General features: G+C 36.9%; 1 protein-coding gene across 1 annotated transcript in view; it reads right to left on the reverse strand.

Moving 5' to 3' along the window:
* The window catches only part of brinp2 (bone morphogenetic protein/retinoic acid inducible neural-specific 2), a 76239-nt gene that overhangs the window by 18970 nt on the left and 30110 nt on the right, over nt 1-27159 (reverse strand). Inside the window, exons 3-6 of the mRNA XM_043220780.1 lie at nt 22804-22994; nt 21093-21274; nt 14553-14658; nt 10571-10807 (exon numbers count right to left, since the gene is read on the reverse strand). Of these exons, the coding sequence (XP_043076715.1) occupies nt 10571-10807; nt 14553-14658; nt 21093-21274; nt 22804-22994 (716 nt within the window). The remainder of the gene's footprint in view (nt 1-10570; nt 10808-14552; nt 14659-21092; nt 21275-22803; nt 22995-27159) is intronic.

Consider the following 27159-nt stretch of genomic DNA (forward strand, 5'->3'; position numbering starts at 1 on the left):
GATTCTTACAACAACACAGCTACTGTTGTTTGCTTTGCAGCTGCACTTGCTTTTGAAATGTAAATACAATTGAGATTTGAATATGGGAAGGTCTCACACGTGCAACTTGTGCTATTATGTTATCATAATTTGCCAGTGGTTGGACATAATGATCTAGTTTGTGCAGCAAAAACAGGCCATAATAACCTTCTACACAAAACAATTTAGAATTTTATGTTTGGTTTATTGTATTAATACTCTACAATTGGCTACTGAGTTTGCTCTCAAATTTGTAAAGTCGCTCTGCACAGTTGTTCTAGCTGTACCTGTGAACTTTGGAGCTTGCTTTGGCACAGTAGGAAAAAAACCCTATAAAATAATAACATAAATATAAACTTTATTGACTGTACACTTTACTTGCTGTTCTTTTAAGACATTTTTCATTGTTGCAGTTTTCTAGACTATAGATATAGGAATTATTTTAGAAATTATCTAAAAGCTGCAGTTTGCATTGAGTATACTTGGTATCATCCTACTGTAGCAAACGTAATATCCTTGATGCATATTAAAAAAATGTTTTGTTTTTTTACGTGTGGGTGCTATTTTTCAGATAATTATAATTTAGACAATGAAATTAGTGCAGCTTGATGGACGAAAAATTAATTGCTGCTTTATAAAAAAAAAAAGGGGAAAAAAACATTGTCTCTCTGTATTAAGATATTGTAGGGCATAGCGGTTTATGGATCCTAGAAGAGCAGATGTTTAGAGCAGAATATTGGATTTCTTCAAAGATAAGATTCATTTTTGTGAATTCCATTTTTTTTCAGGATAATTCAATCTATGACAGCAGTGGTCCTGGTCAGAATCTCTGTATTGGTTCAATGGACTGTTGTCTAAACTGTGTGGTGGATAGTGCCACAGAATAGTAATGTCTTTCTATAGCTCTGTGTGTGTGTGGTCCCTCCAAATGACATTATTTAGAGGTGCTCAGCGGGCGATCTCAGCAAGAAATGTGACCTGAATTGAAGCCCATCTCACCCTACTCGAATTACCCCATGTGGATTTGATCCTTTTCCCTTTACACGAGCACATAGATCAGGCCACGTACAAGATGAACTGCCATTGTCTCTCACATTTGTCAGGAGAAGGAGAGCCGGGAAGTGCTCGGACTACCTACAGGTCTAAGTGGCAGGCAGTCAGAAAGTGACACTTCTAATATCGTCGCTGATGACAATGACAGTATTTTTTCTCAGAGCCGAAAACTCATTTTGCACACGCCGCACCGCACAAATCTATCCTCATTTTGCCTGGGCCACCTGCCAGATTTAATGACAGCTGCTTATCAAGGCAGAAAATATATGCAGTTGTGCAGAACAAGGTTTCTCAGCAGTCAGTGGGAGTGTCACTATGTGATAAAGCTTCTTTATAGTTTGTACGTCTATGTCTGTTTAAACATGAGCAGCTTTGTTTACTATAATATTTAAAGTGTAAAGTGCAGCTAATAACTCATTCGTTTCATTTTTGTAATGGATCGTTCTTTTATAAAGACACAAGGGTCTGAAATCTAAACTACTGTGGCATTTCTATGTTCAAATGGATTGTTTCTCTTATTGCTACACATTCTTTTCTAATCATTCTGGTTATAAATGGCAAAATATGTAATCCTATATATATGCCACAATACAGAAGATGTATGTTCAAAATAAAAATACATACACACACACACACACACACACACACACACATATATACATACACACACACACACACACACACACACACATCATGTACAAAGTAGGGTTACTATAACATTTCAAAAACTGATTCAAAATATTCATAAAAATAGTATTATAATTGTGCAAATTAACAAAGACAGAGTTATATATTTGACCTTTTTAATTTTAATTGTACTGAAATTTGAAGATACATTTAGATGTGGGAGAAATTATGAAACAATTAGCTGAATGAAAGCTGAATTTATCTAGCTATTTTCAGAAAAAAAGGGATCCTAAGGATATGGGGGAAAGTGAAGCCCTTAATTGTTTGTTTAATATTTTACAAACAATTTATTTTAATACTTTTGGCTTGGTTCAAGCCTACTAGCTATATAAAATAATAATAAAGGAAATATATAGTAGGAAATGTGTATGAAAAAAATAAATAAAAAATCTGCACCCATAAGTCTATTTCAAGAAACGGAGGGAAAAACATTCTTCAATAGCACCAGTTTATATTAGTTTATACATTGGAAAAAATAGCTCTTTGTGCAACTTCAAAAGGTTCTCCTATGGCATTAGGCTGTCAAACCCTGAGTGTGTGTATGAGTGTGCTTACGCTGTGCAAGTAAGTGTGAGTGGGTGTCGAGATGTTGTCAGTGTGTTATGGAGCTGTCCTACATGACTAAGAACTGACTGCACACCCACAGAGGCATTTGGAAACATCTACAGAGTCCAGCATTGGACCTTGCTGAAGATGATGTCCCTAAGCCGGGACCTATCTGTCAGTCTGGGCCCAACGGGAACCACAGTGAGACAGAAGGTCAGTGGAGCTCCTGACAGGAGCTTCAAACAATGCCTTTCTCTAGAACCCATCTGCCTGACTGTGTTCTGCACTGTCCATCCTCTTCCCTTGCTCAACAACAACTTCCTGACAGCAACTTCCTGAAGTTTCTAGGAACCCTTTGCAAAAGTTTCTGGACTTTTCTGAGATGCACAAGAGTGACTGCTCCCTAAAGACACTCGTTGAGTATTTGTTCTATGAAGGAGAACAAGGAAAATCATCGGTGTGTGTGTGTGTGAGACACAAATGGTAATGTGTTAATTAAATTGTGCAGTTCTGAACAGTGGAATGAATCCATGGTGAAAGAATGAATGGCATCATGTGGATTGAATAATTCCGAGCATTATTATTATCACAAAACATTTTTTTTTTTTTCTATGGAAGCCCATTTCCGCCATGGAATAAAAAAAAATGAAAAAGGAAATTGCAACATTTTATCTCCTGATTCACATTTTTCTTTCTTGCAATTCTGATTTAACACCTCACTTTTTTGCCGCTGCAAGTTTGTCTTTGTAAATCTCGCATTTTTGACCCTTTTGCTCAGACCTTTTGCATCTTGCAGTTTTGCTTTTATATTTCACAATTCTATCTCACAATTCTGAAAAAAGCCTGATTTGTCAGAATTGCAAGAAGAGTCTGAATTGTGATTTTTTTTATATAAAAAAATCTGTTACTTTTTTATTTTCCCCTGTGGCAGACTCAAGCAATCATAAATTATCATCTAATAATAAGGATTTTTATTATTAAGCTTTGAAATCAAAATGCTTAACTAAAAAGAATGCTTTCCATCTAAAAAAAAAAAAAAAAAAAAAATGTGCATGTTAGAATCTCATAAATAAATGAACAAATTATTATTATTTTTCCAAAATGATTAGATGTAGCTATATTTGCATGGATTTTTCGAATACACAGTATTTTAAGGTAAATATTTGATAAATAATAAATGCCATTTCAATGATAAAAATAATTATTGCTATTCTTCTTAAAAAAACATTAAACATCTTCTTAAACATCCCATTAGAATCTGAACTGTTAAACATACTTAGTTAATGGCAACAGCACAACATAAGAGAAAGCATGCTATGCATAATTCATTTTCTAAATCCGCCACAATTATTCCCCCAAGCAACATGCAAATATTAAATAAGAAACTGGCATTTTGGCCGTTTGCGAATATGCGATAGGTCGACCTACGCGGAGTTGTTTATTGCCTTCTTTAGGGAAAGTGAAGCACTTGTGGGATTTGGTGGGGAGAAGTATCATGTTTATGACAGTAGTACAGTTTTGTATAATCCCTTCTTAGACTAACCAGCGCTGTTGCTGGGCGAATCCATTCGTTCTGCTAGCTGATTCAACCTGAAGTGAATGGACTCCTAAAATCTTGCACATACCGGAGAACTCAGCATCCACCGTTCTTTAATCCTAAAAACAGCATCCACCACATGTGCCATGCTAATCTACCTTTGATTTACTCCGTTTATGAGGTAATGAGAAGCATGGTGAAGCCATTTACAACCTGTATTAAGTTAATCAAATGCCAAATGGGTGATGTTTATTAAATGTGCAACATTTGATCTGCAATGCATATAGTAATTAATCAAACAGTTTGAAGCAAATTTGAAATTTCTCTTAAGGAAGGCCTTGTGAGAAATGAATAAAGCCTGTTAAATGTCTGGTCTTTTTCGAGGATATATCAGAATATGTGTAATCCTCTTTATACAAACCTTAGTGGCTGGTAAGCTGGTGCCATTTATCGGAGCCAAAAAATCAATTCACTGAAAAAAGACCTTCATTTGTTGTTTATTGCTATCTGTCACATTCAAACTGCAAAAGTGCCTTATCTGAGTACAGGCGCTGGGAGCTTTAGCAACTAACTGAGCCCATAAATGGACAAAACCCCAGTGAAAATTTCCATTGGCAGACTATGATGAGGATAAAAATGTTGCCAGGTTGATTGTTGGTGGTACCTTGTATCAAATAACACCGTGGAACTTTGAGCCAGTTTTTAATTAACGTAATGGAAGAGTTCAGCTAATCAAGCTGTGAGGATGAGGAACACACAAGTTTTATACAGCCAGACCTCTTGACTTTTAAATACTGAATTTACCATTAAAAAGATTAGTCATGGAACGTTTAACCTTGCTTTAACCAAAATGCTTATGTGAATGCTTAGTGCTAAAATAATACAGAAATTATTTATATTTAAATAATAAATAGATTTTAAATCACAAAAAAGTGCTAATTATCCATTAACAAAACAACAACAATCCAATTTCCATTCAACTTGCATTTTCCATTGAATCTTTCCATATTCAATTATTTTCACTATGCCACACAAGAATATTTTATGCCAACTTAAACTTTAAGCATTATGTAATATCATGTCAATTTGAGTGGACTTGATTCCTGAAGGACAAATGAAATACAATCACAAGCTCACATTCAATTTATTGTCTCTTGTCTGTCTCCATCCTGCAAACATTTCATGCTCCTCATACGTCCCCAGTCAATATTATTTTCTTATAATCTGTACCTTTACACAACCATCATCAATCATCTTTTTTTTTTTTTTTTTTTTTTTGTCGCTTTATAAAATTTTTTGTTAACAAAATGTGAATTATTTTACAAAAATACCAAAAATGCACCCCATAAAAGGTGCATAAAAATAATGTGTGACTGCTTTTATTCAAACCAGTCTCATAAAAACCAGTCATATACCATCATAATGATGCCACGGCTGTAGAAACCGTAAATATTACACAGAAATGCAGTATAACGGAGCACTGCATCAGAGACGGGTACCTCATGTGACGTTACTGAGAATGAAAGTTGTTAATAAAGCTAGAAGCTCACTGAATACACACATCGGGCCCTATCTTACACCCGGCGCAATATGGTACAAGGTGCAGTGCAAGTATGCTTGCTAGTTTCGGTCCGACTTCAGTCTTTATTTTCCTGTCCAGTGCCCCGTCGTTTAACTATAAAATGCATTTGCGCCCATTTGTGCACCCATGGGTGTGCTGGTCTAAAAAAAGAGGTGTTCCGGCAATGGCACAATGGCACAGTATTCTTTTGTTATTTAAAGAGCATGTTAGTAGAAAATGCACCTCTGGGCAGGTCCACAGCACGCGTTGACTTTGCTTATTACACACACATAAGTGTAAAAGTATATTATTGTGTACATTTGAAAGCTATCTGAAAGCCTGCATTCAATGCACCTCAGAAAGCTTTGGCGGATTCCTGCTTGTCCCGAAAATGATCTGCACGTGCACAAAGCTAAAACGCACAAGGAGAACATCTACGGGCACACGGACCATTTTTTCGTCATTAAAATAGCGAAAGGAAGAGACCTGTTATACAGCTTGACTTGACGCTGTTTGCTAGCTTTCACTAGCAAAGTCTCTGGTTATCTAATCAAAAGATGAGAAAATGCTGCTAACTCAAAATCTGATTGGTTAATCCAGCACTGTCACTGCCATTGATTTTTACGCTACAGAAGCCTTCATTGTTGATTCTGAAGGCAGATTTCTGTGACCCTGGCAACGCCATGGCTGAAATATGATTTGATTAAAAGCACTAATATAAACATACACATCCAAAAGCATAGCTATGAAATAAATAGAGTAGCTATTGGAGATCATTTAATATACATTCATGGAAAAATAAACTAAAACTAAGTCAGGGATTCTGATAGTGTTTAGGCCAGAAGAGAAGGCTTTGCTGGCCCAGACCGCCCTCCCACTCATAAAAACACATACCTATGTGCACTTTTTGTGCAATACCGTTTTTACGTACCGCATGTTTCGCAGCAGTTTCAAAGAAAAATGTCCACTGAGTGGCACTAAAACACAGGGTCAATGAGTGAACCCTGGCACATTTCAGTACGTATGTATTGCAGCAGTTCAGCATTGAAATATCAGTGGAGTTAATGCTCTATCATATTGGAAATATGCCCTAAACCTACCCGATAGTGTTAACACAAGCAAAACTGATATAAAAATGCATTTGCTGATGCAATCGTGCCATTTCAACTTCTTTTTATGCAGATCTGAACTGTTTTGTCAAACTGTAGACAGGATTTGAACCAGAGCTCCTTGTCTCTCAAGCGCATCTCCATACTCCAAGAGCTACTGAACAAACCTTCCGTCTATGAAAACCTATAGATATGAAGCTGGATATGTGTTTTTGTTTCTACTGATTAATTGAAACGAACTATCTGAAAGAACAAGTTTGCGGAAATGATTCAAACTTCCCTTCACTATCAGTGAATGCCCAGGCCATAGGCAAATTAATGGGTGCTTTTTAAACAGAAGGACGCATCCTTGTAAGGCTGCATACCTAGGCTACCGCGTCATAAAACTCCATCAAAGGATGTCACAATTTGAAGGATCCTTAGTAAGCAGTTTTCATTTTGAGTCCTTCGGGCTGTTTAGAAGGACAGGTGTTCAGTCACCTACAATCCTTTTGAAAACATTCGCAATCACGAAAAATTAATTGGCAAAAAATGAATCGACATTGGGCTTGTTCCGTTTTAATATGTTATGTAAAACAAAAACGTATTTCTGAGGTGAAGGATTACGTTTTTTGTTTAGCTGTAAAAGAATTGCACAATGCTAAACTGTGAGTAATGCAAACCACTGGGAGACCACACATGGGTGTTATTAACTGTAGTGCATTAATAGAAAGTCAGTAAATATAAATGTTTAATGTAAAAATTCTTCAAACTGTAATTACAATATTATTTTTATGCTACGACTGCGGGGTGGAAATATTAATGATGAAGCCAAACGCACTAGACCATGTTAACATTCTTTGCTGAGAAAGACTGTAACCTTGAAGCATCAGAAAGAAGCATCCTCACTAGGATGTGTCCTTCCGTTTGAGAAGCACCCAATGATTAGCTCTATTGAACTAAAGAGCCAATGAATAGGAGTTGATTCCCTTTGATGGAGTCTATTCCATCCTTTGGAATCGATTCTCAATACCTAATGTGTTGGAATGGATTCTTTTTGGAAACAATTCCCAGAGCTAACAGTGCGTATGTGCATCATAAATGAGCATTTCCAGTCTAAATACACATATGGCCAGCATAATTGAATGGAAAATGCACTGCAATTGTGACTAATTCTCTAAAGTATGTAATGTAAACGGAAAAATCGATCAGTCTAAATATGGATTAAAAGCCGGAATGGAATACTTTGCCTTGGCACTTTACCTGACTCAAATAGATATATTAATGTCACTGAATTCTATTTATCATAAAACACTGGTCACATTGACTTCTTGATATAGTATTTTTATTTATGACAGTTGAGCTTGCATTTTATGTACAAATAGACCTTGGGTTGTGCGTGGGGATCATTTTGCACCAACAGGGGTAGTGCTACAATCGTTTTGTGCCTTTAGAAAACCATCCAATAGGAGATATTGGTTGAGGAAAGGTCAATGCGTGGTGCTTTCGAACAAAGTTGAACTAAGTGCACTGAGGTGCAGATTGTGAGGGAAGATGATTTCACATCCCTGAAGTATCTGTTTGTATTGGTGTGTGGGTGTGATTGTGTTTATCTGTCCTTTTTGAGATGCACAGTGTAGGAGGCTATAAGACCAAAGAAGGTTATTGTTTTTTTGCTTTTTTTTTTTTTTTTTTTTTTTTTTTTTTTTTTTCCTTTGTCAAGTACTAGTTTTGCAATACTGTTGTTTTTTTTTTTAAAGACTGGTTTTGCTGTTTATTCCACGTCATGCACCTGATTATAAATCAGGTGTATATTGTATATATGCATATGCATTTATATTTTGCAACTGCAATCTTGCAATTGTATAATTATAATTATATTATATTATTTTTAAAATATATAAACGTGTGTATTTAAAAATACATAATAAATATACACAGCACTCACACATATGCAAACAGTCGATTCTTGTAGTGTAACTTGTTTGTAGACACAGCATGGTTTGATATTTTGTGATCCAGTGTAATGAAATTCATACATCTTAAGCGTGATTTGAGTGTAAATACTTCTTGGAGCCACTATATATATACAGTGCAAACTTGATATCATGGCGCTTGACCAGTTAAACCGTTTTTTCTTCTTTGTTTTGGAGCAGTTATTTTTTCTCCCGATATTTTTATATTGTTAATCAGAATCCTGCATGCCAAATCAGTTTTCCATTTTAAATCTGAACGAATGTTCTCTCTCTGCCATCTGGCCTCCTGACAAAAGGGGCAGTTTACTGTGAGGCTGAATAAATAAAACCCTTACGCTATAGCTATATGCTATGGTCAAAGAGCCCTTTTCCCAAGTCCAGCACTTCACCTGCTGAAAGGAGATATGCGTTCTTATGAGTGCAGCGCCACAGTTAAAGGGATTTGAGCTGCTTTCATTAATGCTCCATCACTGAGCAGGAGAAGCTTTTAGAGCCAGCTAGGGTTTATCTCGCTGATTGAATCATCTTTTGAATGTGGAAATGCTCAGCTAGGAGAAAAATTTGAGGTGCCATCTTTCCATGCTTCTTTCTCTTCGGCTCTCTTTACCTTGGTTTTGCCCTCCCTTTCACTCACTTACAAACACACCACACCACCATTTTTCAAACTGAAGATTTTATCAGTCTGGTTTTCACACAACCAGGGCAATAAAACAGACAATCCCTCCCTCTCGTCGGTTTAGATTTCTTCTCCAAGGTGCAAATGTATCACAGTCAGTGAACTTTAAAGAACTCAGAATTAAACCCCAAACGTGGGGCCCATTTATCAAAGCAGCCTACATTTGTTATTGACTTGTAGGCCCTTGCAGGTCTTTTCAAAGTTTTCAGAAACAAATTGACGAATCGCACAAACCAGAAAACACATTTTTAAAGCTGAAATTGCTTTTTTGAATTAGCTGAGTTTCAGTTCATTCTAATGAGGCTTTTCTAAATGAAGATCACGCAGACCAAGGCGTCAGAAAGGGCACCCTGTTTGTTTTGTTTATTTTTATAAATGCACAAATTTTTATTATTTTATGTATACAAATAAAAGTAGACCCCTTTCAGATTTGATTGATGTATTGATATCTGTACAATCAGATAAGACCTTTATTAATCTCTGTCAATATCTGTATAGTCAATATGTATAGCAAAATTGTATAGGTGTTTGTAATATATAGTTTATTTCTATTTCTTAATTTATCTGTAACTTTTGTACATTTTATATTTTTATATTTTACTTTACTGTGCACCTAGGGTCTGAGAGAAACGCAATTTCAATTCTCCGTATGTATGTACTGTACGTGTGCTAGAATTGACAATAAAGCAGACTTGACTTGACTTCAATTAAAACTGAAAGTGTAATTTAAGCTCTCTTTGGCATTATCAGGCGACAATGCCAAAAAATGTGTTTGTGTTGCTCGACCCCAGAGGGTTAATTAATAGCACTAATATTGAAAATATATTTATTTGTTGTCATTTTTCTTGATTTTAAAGTTTAGCATATGGTTTCATCCAAAGCAGCATACAGTCCACTAAGAGACAAATCCCATATAGGTGTACTACTTTAGGGTTAAGTGCTTTGCCCATGTAAACAATAGTAACGGAGTGCAATGGTTTTCTCATTAGTGCTCCCATTTCCTCAGACACCTGGGATTTTACCTCCAGCCCTTGTATTTGCAGTACAAATCCTTAACCATTACGCCCTGCCTATTTCCACTGCATTACCCAGTGCATTATCAATGTAAGTGTAATTAAAAGACACTTTGCTAGAGCTGTGGCGCAGTGGTAGAACCTCAGAGGTATGTCTGTGCTTTTTTTTTTCGTGGTATATTTATGCGCAAAGTGCATCTACTTATTCCGAAGTAAACTCAGAAACCCTGCAAGAAAGTGCTGCCGAGGGAATATGACAGTATATCAATCATTTGTCACCACCAGTGAGATTTACCTGTCATTTTAAACCTGAGAAGTTCCACTTTCCCATTTAATCCAGTGCGTGGAAGAGTGTCATAACCCCAGAGATTATACAGCAGATTTTAACACTTTCGTGGCCATTGGATTAACCTACCTGAGTCCATGAAGTCATTGTTGAGGTTGATCCAGGACTCTTTGCTCTTTCGCAGACTCTCTTCCATGGCTTTGATGTCTGTGAAGGGGCAGTTACAATCAGGGAACTTTGCGGAGCAGCGGCACCAGCAGTCATTGTTGCGGCACAGTAGCTCGCCCTCTGAATTACACGCCACATAACTGAGGGCCGCCTCCACAAAACGATTCCGCAGAAACTCAGGAAGCACATCCTGTAGACCTGTGTGTGTGTGGGAAGAGAGAGAAAAATCTGTTTACTGCCATGTTAGACACTGTGAACAAAACTGAAATTTGATTCCAAGACCAGATAAGAGATTTTGTAAGCTACCTAGTGCTGCTTTTTTGCTGCTAAGTTGGTAAACAAGTTCAGAATGGTGTTTAGATGTGCTAAAGTTTCATATTTGGCCAACATCTGAAATCATCGATAAGTCTGAGATTCCCGTATGGACACTTGAAAAAAATCAATTTCTGAGTCATATGACACCATTATGAACCCACCCATCATCTGCCCTCTGGCTATAGTCTTCTCTCTCAGCACTCTGTCTCTCTACCCACTTAACTCTCAAAGTAATATGATTTCTATTTTAAGTCTCCATTTAGAACAATACAGTAATGCAGTAGCATGAGGTTGACCTCTGAAATGACAAGGGAAAGTGGCATTTTTGTATAGTAAATTGGTCATTTCCGCATCTTTACTCTAATTTAACCGATTTCATAACATATTCACAATAGAGTTTAACATTTCAAAGTTCAAGCTGAAGTGTACTTTCAAGTGCATTAAGATTTGACTTTAGGTGGTGAACCAGATGTCTAGATTGTTTGTGAACATGATACCATATGTGTGGGTATTATCACGCTGAGGACTTTTTCTTTATTTTTCTCTTTCTAAAAAAAACTTTCTAAACCTTGACTTCCGCAGACTGTCAAAACACCATAGCAATAAAGACACATTACTCTTGTTTCACAGCCCTGATTTGGCTTAGCAATACAGGACAGGCTGAGTTGGGAAACAGACAGCATTTAAAGTGGGTCAGAGAGGCAGGCAGCCTGACTGCTCTAACAGCATCAGTGATGGGAGTCCTATTTGGGACGGTGAGGTCTGCTATGTCAGCGCAGTAATGGGGTAATGGGATGAATAAAGACCAACAATCTCCGTGGCAAGGTCATTCGGCCGTAAACCTCTGTCATGAACTGCAGGCACGCTGCAGACAGGGAATCAATGCGGCTATTGCGGAAATCTCCTGCCTGATTAGATATTTTGATACCAGGCAAAGGAAGAATTGACATTTGCCCGGGAGACAAATGATTGATTATTTGAGCAATTTGAACAAAGCAGTAACAAGATGGAACAGTTGTAAACATGGTCAAAAATGTATTTTTTTTTTTGCCACATTTGCCTTTTTTTTTTCTATGAATCTCTGTTTTGCATTTGCAAATATTTCTATCATATCTACTTAATACAATGGTGATACGATTTGGTGATTAAGAAACATATTTTATGATTAATATAATCCATTATGAAACCTGTTGTGCTACTTAATAGTTTTGTGGAAACTTTTTTTCAGAATTGCTTTATTGATAGAAGATATTTTTCATGTCTCATAACATGTCTTTACTTTCACTTTTGAACAATTTATTGCATCTTTGTGCAAGATATTAATTTATTAATTTATATACATGTATATCTGTTTTGAATGGCAATGGAAGCAATTTCTAATAAAGTTCCCAAGATCCACCCAGATATTTTAGTGAGCAGAACCCCTCTGATATTTTATTTTATACATTACATGTAATCTCCTAAGGCCTCCTCATCAATAACTCACCTATGAATTACTCATGAAAGCATTCTGTGTTGAATACATGAATCCACCAGCCGTTCCACCACGTAAGTGAAAGATTCAGATTTCACAGCCCAGCTGTGGGTGCTGAACACCTGCTAATTATATTATCTGAGAAAACGCTCTTCACAGCTTTACCAGGTCTGACATCCTTCAAGAAAGAATCAATGCCTTTTGCCTTCATATTCAGCCTTTTTGAATTCCCTTCCCAGTGTGAATATTTATGATGTGTTCCTCAGTATTTATTCGTCGGATTGTGAAAAACAAGAGATGTAATTAGATGCAGCCTTCGTCTTAAGCTTTGGCTTCTGCTGGGTAGAGAGCCAACAGTGTGGGGAGCCTCACAAAAGAGACTGACTTGGATGGCTTTCATACCGGAGACAGCTAAATAGCTGCTCTTGTGCCCCCTCCTCCACAGTCTCTCTCTTTTTAATGCGAACCAGAGGAACGGGAATCTTTCCTGTGGATTATTTCAGTCCTCTACGGTATTGACAGCTTGATGTCCTAATTTTTAAGGGTCTACATTCTAAGGACAGGCACTTTTGATTGAAAATATCCAGGGAAGCCCCGGGAAGTGAATGAAAGAATGCAGAAAGCGGTACAAACATGCACAAATATAGGCCAAACTCCTATCTCTCCAACTGTTTCCACCAAAATTTTCTTCCCCAAGTACTCAGCAAAAGATAAGCTTCGGTGCCGGACCCTATGGCTAGCTCATTAAAGTAGTTACACGAATCTGGGCAGCAGCAAACCTGCTTCAGGAGATGGCAGTATTAAATGGGTTGACAATTTAAATGTCAATGTCAAGAAGGCAGGGGAAATTGGCGCAGGCCACGTGTATAATTAGCAACAGCTAGAGGCTTAAAAACCTTCCTTTTTGCTCCTTTCAGTCCTGTTTCATTCTCTCTTCTCTTTGTTGCTCAGACCACCTCTGACTTGTGGTGACACTGCTGTCATGAGAGTGTGAGGTGCATTAATGCAGTCTAAATGCCTGTCTTCTGGTAAGTCTTTACTTGCTTGCTGAAAATGTGAAGACCGTATGAGTATTAGTAAGTGATGTGTTTCTCCTAACAGGTTTTTTTCGCAGCCAGGCTTTTGGCTTCGTCCACATTGCAACTTATTCTGGCTGAGAACTGCCCACGGGATATTTGATTGACATACAAATATACCGTTTAGGGTTTAAGGTAATACTTACGAAGTTCTATCTGTAAACATTAACAAACTACATTGATTAACATGAAATAACAATGTGCAATGATTCTAAAGCATTTTTAATCTTAATTTCAACATTTACTAATGCATTAATGAAATCAGAAGATGTTATTTGGAAATGTATTTGTAACAACTGTATTAAATACAAAGATACAAAGATATTTACTGTAAATGTCATGTTTACTGCTAGTGTTATTTAGTGCATTAACAAATGTCATCAAGTCGTCAGATATAGCAGTTTGTGTTTATTGTGATCAACTTCGTGACAATTTTCCTTCCTGATGGAAAGTAAAGCATGACCTGCCTAAAAGATAATCGGTAGCAAAGTAATATTTAACCCAAAAATAAAAATTCTGTCATCATTTACTCACCCTCAAGTAATTCCTTGAGGCATTTTTAAATGAACCGTTCCTATAACACTAAGGTGTAATTTTTTTAACATTAATGAAAAAATAATGACACTAAGCTTTGTTAATGTTAGTTAATAAAATGTTGTTCATTGTTTGTATGTTAGTTCATAGTGCATTAACTAATGTTAACAAACAGTTTTAAGTTTTAATAAAGCATTAGTACATGATGAAATTTACATTAACTATGAACAATATTCTTTTTCAGTTCGTTAAATAGTTAACAAATGAAACTTACTGTAAAGCATTACCAGACAAAATTATTGAATTTAATTTGGTAATACATTTTTAAATACATTCCTATTATACTTATTGTTAATTCGTGCCTGCAAGTAATATGCTTCAACATTTTGCTAGTTCTCAACCTCAGTCATCTACCTATCTATCTGCCCATCCTAAAAACAACAACAGCAAACCCTCTCACTGTACATCATAACCAGGGCAGTTGATGCAAAAACATCCAAACATAGGTGCAGTGTTGATCTGAAGACCGCATCAGCTGTCATACCTTTCAGGTGGATTTTATTTTCTGGGCTGTGCACTAAGACGGAGCTGACGGAATCCAGGCTGTCGTAGTTACTGCATCCAAGAGGCCCCGTTCTGGTCTCTGTTACCTAGGAAACAAGGAGATATTTTAATGCCTTATTATCGTTGAAATCATGCACCTGTTTGTTCCTCTTCAGAAGCGGTAGAGTGCTGAGCATATGCCGTTGTCTAAAACAAACCAGCACGCCTGTGCAATAAGCCGGAGTCAATATCTAAATGTCACCAAAGCCCATTTCAGCATGTCAGAGCTCTCCAAAAATGCTCACTTTGCAGAGCGCCATAGAAATAGTAAATTGACTCCAGTGTTAGGTCCCGATGCATTATTAATTTCAAATCTAGAGAGCGGTGAGCTGTGTGCAGTGGTGTAGTTTTGTTAACAGACCCTAGTGTAAAATATAAGGAGACTTTTATGATTCTAAAATAATGTGTGTCTGACCTGGTATTTCGGCTGAGACTTGGGATACTTGGGTGATGTTCTAGAACTTTCTATTTTTGTATTTTTTTATTGAGTGTGAAGCAAAATGGATGGTCCTAATAGGGATCCATTAGTGTGTCTTTACAAATCAATAATCAATTAATTAATGCGGTACAGCACTTGTAAATTTGTAGATGCATACAGGAAGCATCAACAATTGACAGTTCAGTGGCCATCAAAAATAGAACCATTAAAAAAAATAAATCAACAAAATACAGTGTGTGCATACTGTATATGCAGTATTTTAATCATTTAGACCCACACATGCACTTGAGTGACTGTGATAATGTTTGATTTAGCAAACGAGTGTGACTAGGGTAATTAGAACTCACTAATCACTTCAACGGTGTCTTCAACATGTTTGTTTCAATCAATTCATTGCGAAGAGCCTGTTCAAAAGAACCACTCATTTACAAACCTGACAACTCACAGAATCAGTAAGTGTTGCAAAATGTCACAACAACATATTCATGGTTTCAAATGATGTGAAAAAAAGCATTTGCTGTTAACTCGTTAAGCCACAATTTGACGCTCTGACTTGAAGCTCACTGAACAAAGACTAAAAATGTTTGTGATTGTAACAGGATATTATATCCTAACCTAAGCTAATTAGTACTGAAATTGATCTTTATTATTACGATGTGTGTACTTACAGACACTATATGACCAGAGTAGCTTGGATTAGTAATGCATTGGTAGAGCATTCGTTTTTTACCACTAGCCTAGCTTTTCTAATCCTGCAGAATTCATTCCGTTTACGGGGTAACTTGAGCTATGAATTCCATAACAGTTTTTTTTTTTTGAAGACATTTTTTTTATCTAATAGCTCTAAAAATGTCATTACAAATAAAAGCATCCATTTCCTGCATTCACAAAATGCTGTCAATGTTTAAAGCCTGTAAAATGCTCTGATATACCTGAAATATCTTGCAAATATTTCACCAGCACAGATAGCTTTTTGTAAAAATTTCTATCAAATTTCACCCCACCGCTTTCGGAAGCTTGGTGCCGCCCGTGTTTTGACAGCAGTTGTCAAAAAATTTGTGATTTTACACATCATTGTCAGGTCTTTGTCTAAAAATGAAATGCTGTAGCTAATCCAAAACTAATCCAAGAGAAAAATGCAAAGGATTTGGGACCATGTCCTCATAACGCCGTAATCATTAGTTTGGATATTTCATTTCTCTGTTTCCCCTCAAATGAGTAACCTCTATTTATCTTGAGTGTTTTTTTTCTCTGTAGGATTTTAAATATTCTTCAGTCGATGTTATGACGAAGAATTATTTTCGTGTTGCTGATATTTTGCCAAGCTGTAGCACTCTACATTATTTTTTTTTTTTTTTTTTTAAGTAACTCGCCCAACATTGTCATTGATTAATGACGCACGTTCTTCACATCAACTCTTTTTCTTATGCCACTATTTATTACCACATAAATGTACACATATTACATAAAAAAAGCTTTGAACACTTGAAACATGGAGAATGCATGAAGTCTGTATGATAATGACACTTTTAGTGCGAAAGCATCAGCATTTATCATAATATGCGCGCATACACGCAAGCTTTATCATTAATTTATGAACTACTGTCTCTTTTCTGAAGTGTCGCACACATGCCCTCCTCCGCTCCCCGTCCCACTGCAGCATCTCATTAGATCACTTGTCATTTATGATTGCTTACTGCAGCTCAATTGCTCTGATCCCAATAGGACTCCAGGCTGTTTACCTCACGCATAAAACCAGACACTAATCCGTATAACAGTCTTCACAAAACCTGCATTCTTCACGAGGAAATCATTCCAATGATTTCTGAAGCATGAACAGCTCATGTTGTTGCAGTGATAGCTGTTTTCCTATACTCTTCAACAGTAGTATTGGTAAAAATTATTAGAATTTAACTGTTTTCAAATTAAATTTGAATATATCATAAGAATTTTCGGCAGGCGATACTCCGGATCTTTAAGAAATCGTGTTTTGTTTTTCTTTACATACCGTACAAGCCTTTATATGTCAATTTAACGCACTTTTACCGAATAAAAGTATGTAGACACAATGTCATACTGTATGTAGGTTACCGTGTATGAATGAATAAAGTACGATTCCATGCTAAGCCCGACCAAATCTCTTGTTTAGCTGTCACCCTGCTGTTTTCACTCCCCAATCGTGCGTATGTTTTATCGGCGGCGCTTAATATTGACATCCATTTAAGGAATGATATCATACCTGACAAAATAACTGGCTAACACTGAAATCCCACATTTTCCTCCCTGCCTCCTCAGAGAGTGTCATGTTTTGTTGTTGATCTTATATTTACCGGAGCTGTGTTTCCACGGCTTCCTCTGCATGCTTTTCTTAAGGGCATAACAAAGGAAATGAATGCCTGCGGTACAGTACTCTCCTCTCCATTTTTGTAACATCTCACATCATCCACAGGCCCTGAAAACTCCCACAGACCACAGAGTGCAGCCTATTCTTTGTCAATTGAGATGCTGGAGGAATGCATATCAAGTTGACTCATTTGTCAAAAATGCCTCTGCCTCCGCTGTGGAAGGCACAGTTGGCTAAAGACCGCAGATGCGCTCTGAAAGCAGTTTAGGAGTTCATGACATGTGTCAGGATTTTAAGTGCAGATTCTGAGCGTCATTGAATTTGACAGCTGATGTTGATTATACGGCACTGTCAGGTCGCTTGACCAGTGCCAGCTATCTAGAGGCGGCTCTTGACATAAATGGTGCAGAGTTCTGTGCTCCCACCCTTAAATACTGGTGGTCATTTACATTCTGCGCTCAGACAGAAAAATGATATACGATTCGCAAAGTAGAACTGTAGCAGCCAATACCTTGTTAGTTATGAGAGCATTAGTTATATGATCTTTATTATCAACATATTTAGCACCATAGTATTTACATTTAAATGTAGTCTTGTAAAAGCAACCCAACAATTGTCATACACTTTTTTTAATTTTAATGTTTTTGATGTTTTTTTCACTAAAAAGAATTGGATCATAATTGAAGTCAACTGTAGTAAACTGGCCAAAAATGACGGCTTTTTATTTACTAAAAAGAACTGTACTATACAATAACAGTAAATTGTTTGCTTGTACAAACATAGTTCATAAGAGTGAAAAAGTTTGTAGTAAACCGGTTATGCCATATGTTAAATGAGAATTATTGGTAACACTTTACAATAAGGTTCATTAGTTAATGTTAGCTAACTGTATTTTTATTAACTAACATTAACATTGATTAATAAAGAGCGTAATACATTTAGTGTTCCTTGTTTGTTCATGTTAATACATTACAATAAGTTGTCATTAGTTCACATTACTTAGAGTTTTATCAAATTACTTGTTTGGCAGTCGTAGCAAACTGGTAATGCTCTGTTTCTGATTCAGAAGTCAACTGTACAATAACTGCAGTAAATTGGTCACTGTTTTTTCTTCTCACTAAACAGAATCAGCTACATCAAAGCTATTTGTTTAATAATCATATATTAAACTGGTTACACTGGTTATGTTTTTGATTCACTAAAAAGAATCAGCTCATACGAGACATTGGTGCACTACACATTATTTCAGATTTTTGTCAGAGACATTTTTTTCTGGAATCGAACTGGTCGTACTGTGCCAGTGTGTAATAGTCATTTTTACTTATTTATTTCATTTCTATTATTGTTTGGATTACACTGGGATTTGCTGTTTACTGTTGCAGCATTGCTAAATATCAGTGCATGAAACACTATCAGGGTGTATTAGTATTGGCTCACCGGCAAAAAGTTTATGAGGACCAATCATGAATCTGGTATTCTAACAAAAATTAGCCCCTTCTGCATGGTATCCAGAAAAATGCTAACGCTTTCTGTATGTTTTGCACTGATTTTGTGTGAAGTTATAGTGTCCCCTTTTGACAAGTAGATGTCCTTGCATGTTTGAAGAAGTGTCACCTTTAATGACATGTACCTAGTCTTTTAACATGGACTTTACAATTATATGCGTCTCATGTACTCGGCCGTAGCTTTGGCGGTAACTCCGTGTCCTACACAGAGGTGACTGTTAATAGTATGTCATTATGACAAATGGTTATATTACAGAAAGGGGCGAGAGACCTTCATGTCTAGTTGTAGATCTGGACTGAGCGGTTAACTTTATGAAATGGTGATACCGAATCTCCATAGCAGTGTAAATGTTACCGTTGAGCCAACAAAGTCTTGTTGATCCATGAAGAGCAGCTAATCTCAAGACTGTTTGTTCTTGCAAAATCTGATCACTGCTAAACCTGCCTTGGGATCTTAGGCTATTTTTGGACTTAAGTGGTATCTGATTACACAAAGGCAGAGTGATGTCCCCCAGAAGCTGCTTCCTGGTGTGCCTTAGCTCTTCGTTTCTGAGCGGAGGGTGTAATTGATCATCCTTTATGGCATTATTGATGAGCCTGCTATAACCCACTTCTGCTGTGGTGCCCAATTCATCAGGCTGATTTGCACACAGGGTGCAGGAAGAAAGCAGTCAAAGGTGGGCCCTATAGCCCCGTAACGTCTCATTAGCTCTCCCCTGACAAACACACCTGGCAGGACAGACTGCTCCCTAAAGCGATGCTAGAGGGCTCTCTGAAAGCACTTCAGAGATGTACACCAAAACAATTTCATCGAAATGATTTGATGAGGTCTGTCTGTCACAAAGTGCCCTTTATTGTTACCATGGACACTTTTCTAATACGCGGGTAATATGTTTACAAAATGGGACATCTATGCTAATTTGAATAGCGTGATGCATTTTGTAATCCCGATCCCGAGCGTCACATAAAGTGCATATTTGCTGCATATAAATGCAGATGACTCTCTACGTCCGTGTTCATAGTGAAATGCAATCGTACGTGTTCAATTGAACTTCTCCGCCGATGTTGCACAGGGAAAGCTCATCGCAGCCCAAAGAGAAAGTCATTATCTTCCAACAGAGCCACCGCTCCTGTTCCAGTGTCATCCTGCTTTCATTTCACACACATTTTTTTGAGGCAGAAACTCTTCGTCACAGTAATAAATGCAGAGTGAAGAAAGTTCAGCTTTGACAGAGCTTTGAAAATGGCATATTTCATTTTGACCAGCCGACATTAGCGAGACTGACAAAAGACAATCACAGTAAAGTGCATCAGGAAAATTGCACAATCAGCTTTTGCAGTGTTGGTGAGTGAGCTTTGGATCGATTGCGGTAAAAATGTGTTGATGTAATTAGTAGTTCATAAATACTAAGCAAAAACAAATTAACAAAAGATCATTTTGTCATCAATTTTTTTTCTTGCTTACCATATAAAAAAAGGTAATGCATAAATACAAAACGTATTAGAATATTTTAGCAAGCTCGAAATATGCTTTATGGGAATATGCAAAAGCATATCCTACCCCAACAGAAAAATTTCTTATATAAAACTGTAATTGTAAGCATGCAGGTGCATATCTTTATTGAAAGTCAATGATATTTGTCTCAGTTCAGCAGCATCATTTCATGCAGAGCTCCCTCTGAAGGAATCATGATGTTGCAGTCACCAGCATTTCTACACCCACTCAGCAGCTGTTAGTAAGACCGAGAGCCACTTGACACCTCACAGAAATGGCATCGGGACCTTAATTGCTGAAGATTTACCATGGCAACAAACATACATTTTAAACGCCAGTATGTACAGATCAAATTGATAAGTGGTAATCAACAACAGAGAACAGAAAAACTTTTTTTTTCAGATATACAGATTTGAATTAGTAGCTAAATCAAACCAAGTTGAAACACAACCCCCACATCCCTAGCCCCTCTCATCAGACGTTTTCTTTCCAATCTTCGTAATACGTACAGCAACCAAAATAATAAAATTCCTGTTGCCAGATTGGCACTCACCTGCTTTGGAGAATACTAAAAAGCAGCATAATATCTTTATGATCTTTTTTTTTTTTTTTTTTTATTTTAAAAATGCGGTCACAGGCGCATTCTTTCCAACGAGTCTAGGCTGGATCAAACAGGAAGAAGTCGTGTCGTCTGTTACCTTGATGGCAGATGTAGCGATCTGCAGGTGGTGGAGTCTTCGCAGGGTGCTCTCTCTGTCTGTGAAGTACGACGCCGCCAGTTGGTGCAAGATTTCTAAGGAGACCACAGAGCTGTTTCCGTTGCCCTCTGACTTTTTGCTCAGCTTCTGTTTGTCCAAGAAGATCGTGAGTGACTCCTCTCCTAAGGAGAGATACATCCAGAAACCAAACCATGAGATGAAATATATGTCCGAAAAGACAACCTTCATCAAAATTACAGTGAGTTCTGGTTGTACTGTCAAAGCGTACTAACATAGTCCATACCTTTCAAGTTTTTCCAAGGAATTGTTAAATATGAATCACAGAAGTTAAGGCAGAGAAGCAATAACGATTTTGAAGGAAGGAGAATGGCACAAACGAAAGAGAGTTTATCCCAAAGGGAGGTTGTTAAAACCACAGATTTCTTCTGAAGATCAATTTTAGATTTTTTTTTTTTTTTTTTTATATATAGTAAATGCTATTTTTGATCTGAGTCTAAGCCTGAAATTCAGATAAATGTTGTCTGGGTTGAGGACCATGTCCTGTACCTGTATGTGTGGAGCTTGAGTGGTGTTATTCACTTCAGTCTGATTAGTATGCAAGCAATAGCACTGTCCCCCCATTTCCTTTGCTTTGAGTTGTTAATTACCAGCATTCATTGTAGCTTTACCACTTCATTCGTCTCCCCTGTCTCTGAAGTTCTACAGCTTTGCTTCATACATCCACCAATAAATGACATCATAATTAGTGTCGGTAACATGCAACATTTTGCTTGAGACACATTGAAAGGTTTGAATCCACCACTGGGACATGCTGCCCTACTTATTATGTGGGTGCCAGAGCGAGAAGAGAAAAATACTGTCTGATAATGGCTATACTTATGCTAAGGATGCCAGAATCGGTGTATGGATAGTCAGTCTTTGTATTGCATTTTATTTATTTATTATTCAATTGTCAGTGAAAGGTGGTGCTTAATAAAATATATTTTTATTTTAATGCACTGAATTCTTAATATATTATCATGACTCGTAGAATCAGTATGTTCTTATAAATTGCAGCTATGATAAAATTAAGAGTATAAAACATTCAAATGGAAGCAGTTTTTTTTACAGTCTTGTCCCTCATGTACATACTATGTACTTATTGTAGTAATTACAATAACAAGGTAATAATTAGGTACTAACCCTGAACCTAAACCTATTCCTAATCCTACCCCATGTAGTTACCTTATATTGCCAGTACTTTCTTGTGTGACTTTTACATTATAATACATTGCATTGCTAAATACAGGACTCACAAATGTCAAGACATATATAATGAAGTACAACATGCCTTATATATAAATGTATTGGGCAGCTGATGAAACATTTTAAACAAACTGTGCTTATCCATTTACTATGCCTTTAAGTTTTATGAGCTAATATTAAGGAAGTACATGGAATAGTTGCGCCAAAAATATTTGTCACACCACAGGACCATTTTAAATGATCCAGAAAAAAGAAAGGTAAAAGACTTGAATGATGACCAGACATAAACACTTTCTTTTTTTAATTTAATATTTTGACCCCTTGCCACAATGTTGCTTAAAACTACCCATATGCAATATATTTTACAGAACATTTTACCAGAATATCTTGTTTAAAACCTTTTCAAATTCACCTTTAGCATAGATCTCATGAAATATTGGCTTACCTCCCAATGTGGCTGATACCAAGAAATGAGTGCCATATTTCTTGATCAGATTTTCATGGATCTGCTGAAGGCTCGGCCTTCTCCCCAGAAGCCTGAGGTTGCGTAAAAACTCGGGCGCCAAAGGCAGTGGGGCTTTGAAGAAGTCTCTCTTCTCTGTCACCAAGCTGTTCACTTTCCAGTGACTAAACTCCCTGTGAGACAAAACAAACACAGTAAGTGCTTTAATGCACGTAGCGGATTACAGAAGCCATTATGTTTCATCGGTCATTGGTAGAACAGAAAACCGCACATCTATATGTGTGTGCAAGGTGCGAGAGCAAGATGCTGATATAAGCAGAAAATAAGGCTAAGAGAGCATAAATATTGCATGGTGCTGAATATTGATGCATCTCATTGTAATGCGGGGCAAACACGATTCAGGTCCATAAACACAATACAGCTTACATGATGCAACTTTTGACAGCTTTTGTAACTCTGACATCATTCCTACATGTATATCATCCAGAACGCTCTCATATAGGCATTCATAAAACCACTGACAGTCCCAGTCACTGTTTTCTTGGGTTTATGTACATAGAACAAAGCTTGCACTTCTGTGAAGACTCTACCCAAAGGAATCGCCTATTGGGCTTAATACGGTTTGTGAGAATCTCTAAGAGTTAATTAACGAAAGCAGTGACTGTCCAACCATAAGCTAATGATGATAGATGGTCTTAATTAAAGGGCTTTAGCACCAGCTGATAGCACCTGGACCTCTGCTGGGGAGTGGGACACTATCACCCAAAACGCTCGACTTTTTAATACTCCCTGACTAGGGGGCCAACGCACCTGGGTATCATTGAATAGGCTCATCGTAATTTAACTTCTTGCATTCGTTGTTTGTATCATGCCTGTCAGCCAACATTAAGAAGTAACTTTAGTCTTTTCAACTGGTTTCTGCATTGAGTTTTAACTTGCAGGCTGCATCTGCACAGCACACACGCAGCCGAAAGAGAGAACTGCTGATCTGCAACACCTCGCTCTGCTGGATTGAAACTGGGTCTTCTGGCCCGTTTGTTTGAGCCTGCCAATCAAGCAGAGGACGGCAGGCGCGCTCTATGAAAATAGGTCTTCACCTTTCAAACTTTTCACTCATTAAAACAGACGCAAGCTTTTATCGGATGCATATAATGAAGGCTGTGTCCTCTGCTCAATGGTGGACTGAATAGCAAAGTCATTGTTACTACTTTAGAATTCCTAGTGGATGGTGGTTAGTGCGATGCAGAGTTTGGTGAATGAAGAAGAGGAAATCTGAATAGCAATTAGAGTGTCTTTCTTTTCCCCTGCGAACCTGTGCTGGCGGTGCATTCTGCAGCCGTGTTTGTGCTCAGCACAATAATAGGTGCCTCACAACACTTCCTCGCTAATTTGAGACAGTTAAACATTTCCTCCAGGAAAACCTTAAATTATTTTCTAGAACCAAATATATATTACTCAAGTAGCCATTAATGTGCTGTTTTAAAGTCGATTTTGTGCCTTTTTGTTGTAAATTGAGCAATGATGTTAATGGGATGAAGTATAGTGTTGTGCACTGATAGCTTTTTGTTTTTCGGAGTCAAGTAGCAGATGCTCTGATTTTACATTGAAATTAGCTTGAATCTTGATTACTTACCAGGAGCACGGATAAGTATGCTCTAATTAGATTTTTCTAGTTTGGTGCCTTTAGGTCTTCCAATTTGAATAGAAAATACCAATTCCTGAAACTTCAGCTGATGAAATGTTGAGAAAGAATTAATTTAGATATATTTAAATGTCATAAGAACACATTGAAAGTTGCTGTGTGTGACAGTTGTGAAGGTTTGTTTTTGGGAATGGTGGGTTAAGGAGGTATTGTAAGATAGGTGGAAGTGACAGTTCCAAATCTATCTTATGTGTAGCTAATATGTTTTTGGGAAATTGTTGGCAAATTCATATGCATTAGCTTGAAAAAAGCAAACATGAAGGTCCGCCTCTGAACCTAACCCTCAGTGGGGCTTAAGCAGGTCAAACAAAATGAAATGTCATGAAAATATAGAGTGGTTCACAATGAAATTAATTTCATAATTTTTATTTATTCCCATCTTATCCGAGTCTGAAATTAGAATATAATTATGATTTTTTTTTTCTGTATATAATGAAAGTGAACAATTCTTGGGACTGTCTAGCTCCATAACAATGGAGAAAAAGAAATTATAATTTAATAACTTGCATGGCTCATGCTTCATATTCAAACTCATTTGAGGCTTTTTGTGAGGAACAGGATGACATTTTAGTTGTTATTCACTGATGATCCTCCTCTGGGATCAAATGATTGACTGCATTTCTAAATAACTGATTAATTCATGAATCAGCCTTTTTCTTATGAACAAGCCAGTGAGGATGGATGTCAAGATCTTCAGTGTATAATGACTTAAATTTCTCTCATAAAGCTATCTAATGACTGCAGAAGACTTGGAATATAGAGCAGTATGAATCATTTTTTATGATAGTTTTATGGTGTCTTTGAAATATTGGAGATATATGGCCCTAGTCCTTATTCACTTTCATTATATGCAAAGAATTGCCAGGATATTCAAAAAAAAAAAAAAAAAAAGATTATTCTTTTGCTCCATGGAACAAAGAAAGAAATATGGCTTTAGAACAACATTGGTGAGTCATTGACAGAAATTGTACTTCTCTGTTAATTGCACTCTGAAAAGGATCAAAATTGTGTTTTCATAGCAATGCATTGGGTTCCTTACAGAACATTTGAGTGCTTTTTAAGGCTGGATCTCCTAGAGATGCGTATACTTCTTCGCCTGCACTGGCTGGACATTCAATTCCATAGACATCATGTTCACTCTAATGACCTTCACACTTTACCTCGGTATGAAATCAGATCAGAACTGACATGAATTTGATTCAAGTGACAGACTATCAGGCTTTCTGAGATTCTGAGAAATATTTGTTCCCAGTGCATCTAGACTTTTGTATCTATAAAATAAAATAGGAACTTCTTGTCAACTAAAGTGCTGTAAGTATGATATATTGCCTCCCATCTCAACTGCAGACACTGAGACATTTACTGAACCCTTTACAGAAATGTCCAACGTTTTACTCTTGTTCACTTCCTCCTAAATTGCATTGCAGATTTAGATTTTTTTTTTTCCCCCTTCGCCGTTTAAAATGTTTTGTCAGGTAATCTAAAATACACTTTATGTTGTCTAAATCTAAATGTACCAGTTTTAATGTAATCAGAAATATGATTTAATGTGAATAAATCAACTTGTCTATACTAAATTACACAAGTGAAAGTAATTTAGTGTCAGGTCAGCAACAACAACATTTTCACATTTTTCATTTTAGAATCTGGCTCACAATTATAGCTCATAGACTTAATGGTAACTATAGGTCCAGTGTGCAATTTAACTTGGTGACGAATCATTGACGTAAAACACATCAGAAACAGGCTTTACACAAGTACGTCCGAAGCCTGTCTCAACTATTTTCGTGTTCTGAAAATAAACCTGAAACGAAATGACTCCACGTTTTCAACAGATGGTGATTGAATCACTCTAAACAGTTTGTTCACCTATTCAGCCAAAAGCTTAAAATGTCACAATCTGCCTGAATGTCCCATTCTGGCTTTGCTCTCTTTTTTATTTTTCTCTTTAAACCCTCTGTTTCATGCAAAACTTCAAAGGCTTCTGTTTAGTGAACTAAAACATTGGCACATGCTGGGTTTTTTTTTTTGAGGGCATCATCTAGAAAATAAGCTTAGGAAACCCTCCCACCAGGGGCTGCATTGTATTATGAAAGCAGCTTTAACTATAGATTTTTAAAGAAGGATTAGTTGCCAAAGTTAAGCAAATAAGAAATGACAAAATCACGCTTTCAGCAAAACCCAAAACTACACAATGCAAAAAAAAAAAAATGAAACTGCTCAGCAAAAACTTTGCACTTGCACACATCAACGTAAAGAATTAAATTTGACTCAATCTGTGGAAGCTCGCAGGCAATGTTTATCAAATGCTTCTAAAATGTCCTTTGGTGAGTGATTGAAGTGGTAAATTACATCAAGTCAACGAAACACAAAAGCGGTTCTTTTCAAAGCTTGTATGGTTCCCTCCATTATAATTCCACACAAGCATCTCTGAGTTTTCCATCCATTTGGCTTATTAATTCTACATTGTGGACCAGCGTCACCTGCATGACACAATTCATCTCTTGTGTTTGCCATGAAAACATTAAATTACATTCTGTCTCGATTGCTTATAGCTTACACGCGTCTTCGTGTTTGATTTCTTTTGCAGCTACTCGTTGCCTTTGGAAACCAGCTCCTACCAGGCTACTAAATCC

This window comes from Puntigrus tetrazona, chromosome 2, assembly GCF_018831695.1.
Source record: "Puntigrus tetrazona isolate hp1 chromosome 2, ASM1883169v1, whole genome shotgun sequence".
Classification (NCBI taxonomy): Eukaryota; Metazoa; Chordata; class Actinopteri; order Cypriniformes; family Cyprinidae; genus Puntigrus; species Puntigrus tetrazona.